The sequence below is a fragment of the Garra rufa genome, chromosome 24 (genome assembly GCF_049309525.1).
Source record: "Garra rufa chromosome 24, GarRuf1.0, whole genome shotgun sequence".
In the NCBI taxonomy this organism is placed as follows: Eukaryota; Metazoa; Chordata; class Actinopteri; order Cypriniformes; family Cyprinidae; genus Garra; species Garra rufa.
The window spans coordinates 17,841,602-17,852,398 of record NC_133384.1 but is presented as its reverse complement, the minus strand read 5'-3'; the positions used below and the strand labels follow the sequence as shown (position 1 = coordinate 17,852,398).

The 10,797-nt window shown below is 34.8% G+C and overlaps 1 protein-coding gene across 1 annotated transcript; it reads right to left on the bottom strand.

Annotated features, from left to right (window-relative positions):
* Positions 1 to 365: 365 nt before the first annotated feature.
* Positions 366 to 3,322, bottom strand: commd3 (COMM domain containing 3). Its single transcript, XM_073830819.1, has 8 exons — positions 3,158 to 3,322; positions 2,407 to 2,518; positions 2,224 to 2,287; positions 2,095 to 2,129; positions 1,818 to 1,878; positions 1,687 to 1,743; positions 1,548 to 1,601; positions 366 to 561 (listed from the first exon to the last, which is right to left on the bottom strand). The coding sequence occupies exons 1-8, from the start codon at positions 3,291 to 3,293 to the stop codon at positions 502 to 504; spliced, it is 579 nt and encodes a 192-aa protein (XP_073686920.1). The 5' UTR covers positions 3,294 to 3,322; the 3' UTR covers positions 366 to 501.
* Positions 3,323 to 10,797: the final 7,475 nt, after the last annotated feature.

The window sequence follows — 10,797 nt, the reverse complement described above, 5'->3', positions numbered from 1 at the left end:
GTTCAATATGATTCAAAGGGCAATGTAAGAAATCTACACACGTTCCACTTATGGCTGGGAGTTACCTTTAGAAAACAAGTGTTATTTTGTTTCTACGAATTTGATTCAATAACAGAGTTGTCAAACATATTAGTCTATAAAATCCTGCCCTGTCACTCAACCGTTACTTTTTTTCAGTATAGAATATGAACACAATGCGTTGTTTGAATCAGTTACGGGATCCAGAGGTCAGACACGTACTGTCGCACAATGCCGACAAATGTCGATTTCTTCGGAAACATGCGTTTATGAACAAAGACAGCAGACTGAGCTCTAAAACAAAATTACACAAAGTCAGGTTTACTTATATCAAAGTGATTTTTTTATTGTAAATTTCATGAAAAGAAGCTACAGAATACTTGTCGATATATGCAAAAATTAAACAAAGAAACATTGCGTCCTGAAGGAAAGTCACGTTTGACTTGGTTGATCCTCGGCATCCGAAATCCAGAGATCCAGGAATCAAGACTGGGTTGCCCTCTCAAGACTTTTTGCTGCATCCTTCATTTTTCCAACCAAGTCCTAGATACAGTTTAAACAATCAAATTTATCCACAAGCAAATGCGTGGACATATTTATTTCCACCTTTATTTCACATAAAATAAGTCTGAGCTAAACATAAAAACGTATGCTGCAACACTGTTCATTTACTATAGTCTTACATCCAGGCTATGCGGTAGTCTTAAGGGCCAAAGCACTCTTTAATAAAAAGAAAAAAAAATCAGTTGGTTCTCATCGTCAACGCTAAAGTTAATAACATTTAAATTAACAACAGATAAGAAAACGGCATAGTTTTTTATTACTTTTAATGCATATACAAAAGTCAATCAGTCAACCGTGATCACAAATAAAAACACATCGATTTCGTCATAACTTTATTTTTACACACCCTTCTGGTTTCAGTCTGCTAAAACTTGTGGGCCGATTCAAAAAGTAAGCTATACTGGGATATTTGTTACGTGATGTGATCATGATTGAGTGCATGAGAATTTTATGACTTGATCTTTCGGACAATTCACCTTTGTGTCACCCCTACAACAAACACAGGCATCTGTGTAATGACTAAGATAATAAAATTGCTAAGCAGGCTTTTCCAGAGGCAGAAACCCAAAGCTGACATTTCACTTTCAGCTATAGCTTACGAAAAAATTAATGGGTTATATCAATTAACTGTCAATAATAATACAAACAATAAAGAACTCATTAATAATTTATTTCACGTCTCAGTTGTGCTTGTATATGTTTCTTTGGAGCGGGACTTCTTGTAAAACGAGGATGACATAAAAAATAGGCTACTGTAATAGATAAAGTAGCTTATATGGAAGGTTAAAGAAACACTTTGCTGAGTATTAAATAATAGGTTATGACTCAAATATTAAAACCGTATATTTAAGTCTTTATAAAGAAAAAAAACTTATTAGGCAAAGAAAATAATGTCATGTTTACTTTTCTACTACTTGTCTAAAGCAAACTAATGATCGTGCAATTCTGTAGTTTACAATAATTACCTGAAGTTGCTCCATGGTGCAATTAAAATTAATTTCCGATGAAGCGCCAGCCCTCTGCAAAAGTAACCGAAGTTTATTCAAAGTGCATTAAAAAAATACTGGACATACAGCAACTGTCTATGTATCTAAAATTACATACCTCGGTGTTTAAGGAAATCAGATATGACGGCTGATTGACTTTATGTACATGACTATTCTGCCGAGAAAAAAAAACTATGGTTATGAGATATAATGAAGTATTGGGAACACTAACTTATAGAAACAACGTACCTTTATACAATACTCAAGACGCCATTCAGTATCAGTTATATGAGGAGGACATGTATCAATGCTGAGGAACAAAAGATATTAATAATAGAAATAAGTAAAAAGCCTATGGATGCGGTCATATTAGAGTTAACACAGATTTTGCATGAGTTATTACCCTTCGCGAACAGGAAACATTACACTACTAATCCGGTTGAGGTGAACAAACTAGTATAATTACATCAAATAAACAGGTAACAGATGCATATTTTACAAAAAATATATACATACAATTTCTCACCTTGACAACAAAGATTCCAAATTTCTTTTGTTTTTCTAAAAAAAAAAAAAAAAAAAAAAAAATTAATATACTACAATGCAACTGTACTTTAATTCAGAGGAAACGGTTCACTGGCATCCTAAACATTACCTGGAATGAATTATAAAATGTGTCCACTTTTTCATTCTGAAATCTGACGTCTTCAAGACACGAGCTAAAAAGAGCACTCATCATTTTTAGAATGGAAAAAATGGGAAAGAATGGGAAAGTGACAAGATTGCTAAACAGTTTTAGCCTATATTATGTTCAAAAGACCATTTCGAATCACGTTACCTAATAGTTGATTTGTCAGCATTTTGCTTAACTCCTTCGAGAATCAAGGTCGTTGCCGCGGTATGACAGTGTTTCAAGGTAGTCTGGTCGATGTGCTTCAATTCTGGGTGACCTGTGACAGATGAAAAATTGCTCCTGAAGCTTTTGTACGTGCGTGTGTGAGAGCGAGAGCGAGACGTAGCCTACGTGAGTTGTTTTGAACTGAGCCAGCTAAACTAACTTCAACAACGCTTTGGCAATACGAATGCACAATTATTTGCCATGCCAATTAAGCGTATTAAAGACAAATTGAAAGAAAACTTAGCTAAGCGGAGGGGGAAAAAAGACAAAACATGCTTAGCAGATAACTAGCGCAGAGGAGGTAAAAACTACTATTTTACTTTGATGAAAGCCATGCAGGCTACTACATGAATGCGTTTGACCATAACCAAGTAAATATTTATGAGTCTTTATAGACATCTCAGTTTTTAAAGAAAGAATGCAGTGGTTATCACACTGTAGCATAGCTAATACGGCTAAGCGGATGGTTTATTATTGTACACTATACTATGTTAGCACAATATGCAACCCGTAAGCATTAACGGCGACCACAGTCTGTCAGCCCTTGCATAGCTTTCGGGCTAGGTGACATATAATATGTGAAGCCTTAGAAAATAACATCAGCAACAGACACAGCTCAGCGCGACTTCCTTCTTGTCTGGAGAGCACCGGAAGTAATGCAGCACAAAGAACGAACCCTCAACCATCTTACCTAGAACGCTTTCGCCTCGAGTAGAGACCAGACTGTCGAATGCGACCTCCGTAAAGATCGTAAATGATTTCTGGTCGAACACATTTGGATCGGCCAGGGTTTGAAGCCCTTTCATCACTGAATCCGACAACTCCATTTTGAACAGACTCGCTAGCTTTGGTCACATGAGCGCGTCAGCTGATCTCAGGACTTGAATTGTCGGAGAAAAGAGACACAGTACTGATACACAACGTAAAGGCCTATATACTTGCTCTTTTGCATCATGTTATTGTCATGTAACCAGGATAAAAGCACTCACATGTAAATGACTGTAAACGAGATCGTTTCCGCATTTTCGGTAGCTATGCCTTCTGGTAGTCGTTTGTCAATCTAGACTAGAGACACATGCCGTTCATCCGTATTTGTTCTCCTGCATAACCTGTCTTTATACTCCAAATTATGTTAGAATGATTCGTGAGGAGGTAGAATCGCTAAAGGCCGAAGCTCAGCTTCCTTGCTGCTTTTGATTTAACAAATTAAATACCACTTTCAGATACAAATATAACATATTCTGTAGCTATTTGTCCACTTGAAACGCTCAAATCTGACGATCCACAGCAGCTCTGTTGCCAGAGTCACCTTTGGGAGATAAACCTTAGTTACTCCTCTTAAAGAGCTCTTTTACTACAAAAAAGCCAGCATATTGTTTAACAAAAAAAAAAAAAAAAAAAAAAAACAGAAAAATCTACTTTCAACCATATAGTTTCCAAAAGCTAAGCAATGATGGAAGAACAGAAATTTTGTGAAGCACAAAATGGTTTTACAACTATGACGTTGTTTTGTTTGTTTTAACCATTTATACTCTTTACAAAGATTTTCACTGTATTTTTTGGATATTGAAAAGTTCTGTACCTCACATATGGGTTCTTCAGATAAGTGGTTTCTGCGTTTTTTTAAACACTAAAAAAAAAACACGTTTCTCGTATGACATCCGGTTGTAAATTCTATTTTTGCTCTAAAGGGAACCTTTATTTTGTCTTGTTAATTACAAATCAACTTACAAAGTTGCCTTTTTTTTAGATTAGCACTGAAAAGACAAAACATTAATTCACATAAATGTTACAGTAGCCTAACAGTTTAGGTGTTTAGATAGAATAGACGAGTGCAAAATATTTTTATGTATATAAACACAATCTTTGATCTCTTTACGTTCAAGATTTTTAAAGCTATGCTACTATTTAAAAAGAGTAAAATAAAAAAAGTAAAAGTCATACAGATTTTTAGATAGACAAAAGGTCTGCAGAAAGAATAATCTGACAAATAACTACAAATATCAGATCATTTAAACTGAATATTTATAATGTGACATACAGAGACATTTTTTTGTAAAATTAATGTTAAAATTTGCCCTCTTTTTTGTTTTTAGTAGGCTAAATTTGCAGATCTTCTCGTAGCAATGTGGTGAGAATCCGTGGTGTTCATTAAATTAGTACTGTTGTTTAACTAGCTTATTTGATCTTTTTTTTGCCAAACAAAAAATACTGAATGAATGTTGGTATCCTGATATGTATTCGAATGTTTGTTGCTGCATTTATTTCTTTATTTACGTTCATTATTTCGTTAATTTATTCATTAGTTTAAATGAATATTCCTTAACAAAGTACAACCCTTTAACGCCATAATCTATATTTATTATGTAAATAATTTATTTTATAATTATATATTAGTATGAACTTATTATTAATTTATTATGTATAACTTAATTTATCATTTGTAATTTAGTAAAAGTAATGTATAATATTTTATTTTTATGAATATATGTTACTGGGTCAAATATGTTCTTAACTAAGTAGCCTATTAATAGGTTATGCAATAAATATTAATATTGCGGGTGTTTCATAAATATTTATAAATCAATATTTTTAACTTCGGACCATGCATGTACTCGGTTAAAAACATTCTGTTAATCGGAAAACCTTGCCTAGCAACGTTTCGATACTTGAAATAAGCCTTACGATTTTTTTAGGGAAACAAAAAACATTCTCCTCGATTTTATGATAAACAAAAGAGTTCAGGTCAGGCTATTTGCCTTATCACCCCGAAGTCAAATGGCATAGGCTATAGAATATGCATGATGACCCATATTAACCAGTTTGTTTTAGTTAAAGAAGCACACCAAATGTAGAAGAAAAATAAATCGGCCTTATTAAGGTCATTCCTCTAACTGGGAGCTTCGAGCACAGTTTTAACTGCAGCCCGAACATAAACTGATGTCATTAAAACATCGCCTGCCTTGTCGACCTTGTCATTTCAGAGGAAGTTGCTCACAGGCACTAAGCAAAACCCTTCCATTCACTTCTCATAGAAGAATACAACAGGTGAAGTCACAATAAATCGTTTGTAAAAGAATTTCAATAGTCATTAGTCATTATAGTATTATATGCAATTCAGCTAGCTGAAGATGTTTTTTTTTTCGAACCCTCAAACAGAACAGCGGCCATTTTGGGTAATGCCCAGACAAGAGATTGTGCAACAAAATGGATGTGACGTGTACTTGTTAAGTGTTTCATTGAAAAACTTTACGTTACCAAACAACCAGCTGTTGATTAAGGGGGTTCTTTAACAGCAAATGTTTAGAAGAACGTTCATGCTAATAGGGGAAAACTATGTTTAAATTAACCTTTTGCGCCACTGGTGCTTTTTATTAGGGGGAGGAGATGTTTAATAGCCATTAGGCTATTGTGATGGGCTGTTTTTTTAAAACAACAATTTTATTGCTTCGCCATTGTCTTCACAGCATGTAGCAAAAGCTTCAGGGTCAATAGGAGAGCCTGTAGCAAAGAATAAGCAATGTTTTAGAATTAATATGAATATGATCCAACAGTAATATAATGTATAAAGTTTAGAGAAAATTGACACTATAGTGAAAAAGGTAAGTGTAAAAATGTAAAAACGAAGGATAAAATGTCCTAAAGTCTGACCAATTTAATTTCGCTTGGTACGGCAGCATTTCTTCGAAATGAAAAGTCATTATTGGTTGTCGCATAAATGCGTTAATTTAATTACTCGTTTTTATTTTTGAAATTTCGTAAACGAAAAATAAAGTGTTAAACAACAAATTTAAGTCAATAAATGTTTAGTTTAAATGTAACGAATCCGTTAAATTACTGATTTAAATGTGTTTTAACTACGACGTTCCCCTATCTGAAATTAAGTTCTTAAGTCTCCCATTTAGGACAATAAGGAAAAATGTAACCTAATATACGAGATTCTATATAAATTAACAAAAACTGGCTAAACAAAAAAATTAAAAAGCCATTTTTTGCATTATGTAATCTTTTCATTTATTTATTTGGAAAGCGATTCTCTATTTACTTAATTTTGCTTTTCAAACACGCGTTTCGTGTGGCAAAACTTTTTAAATAAAGGAATCATGCGGTAAATGTGTTATGCCACGTCTGTATATCACAGTCAAATTTGATTTTTAAATGTTTTTTTTCTTCTTTTGAACTTCATCTAACTCCTATATATTTTCTTAGTGAGTGAATGAACCTGATAAATGAAACCAATGAAACAACTACAGCTGAAGTGACTTGTTTTTAGGTTTCTCTAACTATTAAGGGAATCTCTAATTACCAATTACCAGGGAAAAATAATATTTATAGAATATATGTTAATTGTTTAACAGGAAGACAATGAAGAATAAGAAAAGATATAAGATAAATTAGAAAACAAAAATTAAACACTTTTTGTTTATAAAACAAATGATTTTCAGACAAAAATGATATTTAAAAATACTAAAAATGTTTATATCAAAGAAAGTTTTTATAAAGTTTCGCCGTCAGTGTTGTAAAATATAATTTATTTTAAGTAACATTTACCAACCTGATTAATTCTGTAAAAAATAAAACAAACTGCACATTTTTTTTTACCTTTTCAATTATGTCAGAACAGCTGTCAGGACATCTTTCGTGAGAACAAAAGAGTCAATCAACTTCAGCAGCATAAAATGACAGGACTGTCGATTATCAGTGTAACGATAAAGAAAGTTGGCTGCATTGTGATGTGGGAGGGGAGGTCTAGTGGTTACGTCTCCTTTAAGACACTTGAGAGGGAAGTTTCGTTATTTGTTTTGTTCTTGAAGGAAATCATGTCAGTTTATATCCGACCACTAGCACTGAACACGAGCATTATGTTATATTAAATATAAGGATGAAATGAGGACTACAATAAACTAGTTTAGCGCTTCACGGTGTTCGTCGTCGATGCACTTCGTCAATCCTAGATGTTTGGTGAATAAAAGTAGGTTAAACGTTGAAACGTTAGTTGTTACCTCTGTAAACGTTAGTTTTGATACAAAACCTTTATAGCCTACACACACGATTTTGACGAGATTAGAACTTTGCTTTCATTTGCACACCACATATGGCTTATTTAAATACGTGTCGTATATTCTTGCCGTCGAAAATGCAATTAATTCCCACGGTCCTCAAAGAGATTTTGCGAAAATGACTGTAAATCTGCAAAGACAGACGAATACATCTTGTACCGCAACACCGCAATTACGCTTAACCTCAACTCACAATAATCCTGTTTGCTTTGGCAGAGCGTTTAACTCGGGCTCGTGAGGGCTATTTGTTCACTCACCACTTGCAAAGACTGAACGTATAATAAAATACACGTTTGCTCACTTCCCACTGATACTACTAATGACTTTGCCCCCTTCATTTTACAAGCCACTGTGTTGCTTCATCCTGTGAACTGTGGGCAGTTTATTAGTGAGGTTTGGGAAATCCTAATGGCTCTTCGTGCCAACCCCTTGCTCTAACTCATTCAGTGCGGGCACAGTGCCAGAAGTTAGTGCCGTGATTCTCCGCCCCTCCCCTCTAGTCCTACATCCTATTTGTTAAGGAGTAAAAAGAACACGAGCTGGACCAGACTTGTTGCTTTATATCTCTGCTATTATACCGTATTAAAACGGCGGTGTCACAATGCGCTGAAAATGATTTACAAAATCAAGTATCTGTCAGTTTTGAGCTTAACTGGAGGGGTGGCCTCTTGTGAGTCCGGACCGGAAATGTTGCTACTTTAACCCTCAAGATGTTGACTTTTGATTGCTCGAGAGGCCATATAGCAACATTCTGGATGCAGAACAAATAGTAGCCTACGATGTGTTTTAAACAGCCTCACTGTGTGTGTGTGGACTCTGGACGTGGTTTCAGAGAGTGACTCTGCCCCCTATAGGAACTAAAGCCCTCTCGTTTTGTTGTGGAGCAAATTTAAATCGGTCAGCTAAATTTGTTTTCTGCATCCCGAATGTTACTACATGACCTCAAAGGACAACCAACTCAGAGAGTACATTTCAGGATTCACAGAAGGTCACCCCTTAATTTAAAGTTAAAATTTGACAGATCTAACCTAATTATGACTACTGTAAAGCTGATTTGAAAGAATGCATATACAAATAATTTTGACTTTGTTGAGATTTTAATAACGCTGATGCTTGAGCTGTGCGTGTTTTCGACCATAAGTATTTCATTATAAAATGTTTTCCCCACTACGATCAGTAATCAAAACAACAGTTTGTCAAGATGAAATTTGTATACATTAAAATCATTTGTAAATTTCCGTAAATATATCAAAACTTAATTTTGATTAGTAATATGCATTGCTAAGAACTTTATTTGGACAACGTTAAAGGCGATTTTCTCTATATATATTTCGATTTTTTTGCACCCTCAGATTCCAGATTTTCTAATAGTTCTAATAGATTTTCTAATAGTCAAATATTGCCCTATCCTAACAAACCATATATCAATGAAAAGTTTATTCAGCTTTCAGGTGATGTATAAATCTCAATTTTAAAAACAGTTGACCCTTATGACTGGTTTTGTAGTCCAGGGCCACATATCTATGGTTTTTGAACAGGCAAAATTTGATAAAGGCCTGATTAAAAACTCCGTATTTGTCATATAAACTGTAAATATAAATAAGCTAATTTAAATTAAACTTATGCTGTTACAGTGACAATAGCTCAGCAAAGCTGACCGCAAGCACTGACACCGACTTGTAGTCTTGTTCTTTAACAAAATTAAAACGGTCTAACTTGGATTTAATTTTAGGCTATGTGTGAATTATCGCTCATTTAGACCTAATTTGTCAAAGTGTAGGTTATTCTGACACGTTTTTAACATATCCCCCACCTTTCCCTTAATTTTAGCATATTACTAGTCCCATTTAAGGGACTAAAATTACTCTTTTTTGCATCCCGAACAGCTCATGCCAAAAAAACATAAAGCATAAAGTGCCCATTTTCGTGGTTATCACACGAATAAAACACATAGGCCGCAGATCCGCGCAAACACAAACATATAAACTACATGATAGAATAAGCTGGGGCGCAGCCGTGGCCGCTTGATGGCAGTGGTGGGATATAAGTGTAGGCGTTGTGTCAGAAAAGACGTCGTTTTTTTGACCGTAATGGCCATATACAAAGCCAGTGGTGAGGGACAATGACCAAACGGCTGGGCAGTCGAGAACTAAGATATGGCTGAAAATCACAAGCAGCGAAGAATGGTGTTGCACAATCTGAACTTAAAAACGGTCCGGTTTGCTACTGTAATGTTAGAATTTCTGATAAAACCTCCCACCAATTCCGTTTATTACCGACATATTGTTTAGTACGCTGCTTCAGTGCTTATCTCTTGCTACACTGCTTCGTACTTTGTATATTATTATGTCGGTCGAATAATAACAATATATTTGGTACGCAAACTTAAGGATGATGTTAATAAGAGTTCATTAATTAAGCGTCTTTAAATAGGCTTCATTAGCGTATTTGAATATAGCATAATCATATAACCCACGTTTGAAAATATTCATATTGCTTTTTAAATTATTTATTTAAAATTAATTTTGCAGGTTTTCTTCAACCTAATATGCCAATGTAAATATAACACCAAAGCTTGGTTGGATTTCAATTACGCGGTTTATTTTTGTAGAGGCAACCCATAAACTTTTTAAAGACATGCAGAGCTTAGCCTAATCGATATTTTAAATAATTGTCGCATATTTCCAAAGATTCGCCGTCCACGTGCGCCCCAAATGCTGCTTTGCGGTTTGATTTGCTTGTCCTGCAAGCCTGGGTTTACAGCGTCACCGCTGCGATTTTCCTGCGACCGTAAGTGGGAAAAGCAGCCGCTCGAGTACACCGCATTACCCGCTGTTCCTCTGCATTCAGCGGAACGGAAAAATCGGCATCCCTCTCTTTGACACATTTGGAATTGTTCCTGCTCTTCCCTCATTTCCTACATCCAGAAACTGACATTTTAACATGCTCACTGTTCATTTGAGTCACTTTTTTACAGTGCTATTCCCTCTAGTGATATTATTTTAAAGTAAACATTTCACCAATCGCTGTTGATCTGTAGCCTACTGCATAAAAGACTGCTTACTTTTTGCACAGGCTAAAGAGACTAACATATTCATCTCACAGAAGCAAATTTGTTAAATGTACTGTTTTAAACGTGCAAAAACACGTTTTATTCTTTTTTGGAAATGCAGAGGGATTAGCCGACACAAAAGGCTTTAGACAAGAATTTAATTTTCAATACTATTTAGGCTGTTGCAAAGATCTTCGGTAAAGTTATAAATTGGTTATG

Excerpts from the sequence above, each read along its gene's own strand:
- commd3 (XM_073830819.1), bottom strand. The coding sequence starts at position 3,293 with ATGGAGTTGTCGGATTCAGTGATGAAAGGGCTTCAAACCCTGGCCGAT. Across the intron at positions 2,288-2,406 it reads GCTGACAAATCAACTATTAG|CTCGTGTCTTGAAGACGTCA; the intron begins GTAACGTGATTC and ends TGCTCTTTTTAG. Across the intron at positions 2,130-2,223 it reads CATTTTATAATTCATTCCAG|AAAAACAAAAGAAATTTGGA; the intron begins GTAATGTTTAGG and ends TTTTTTTTTTAG.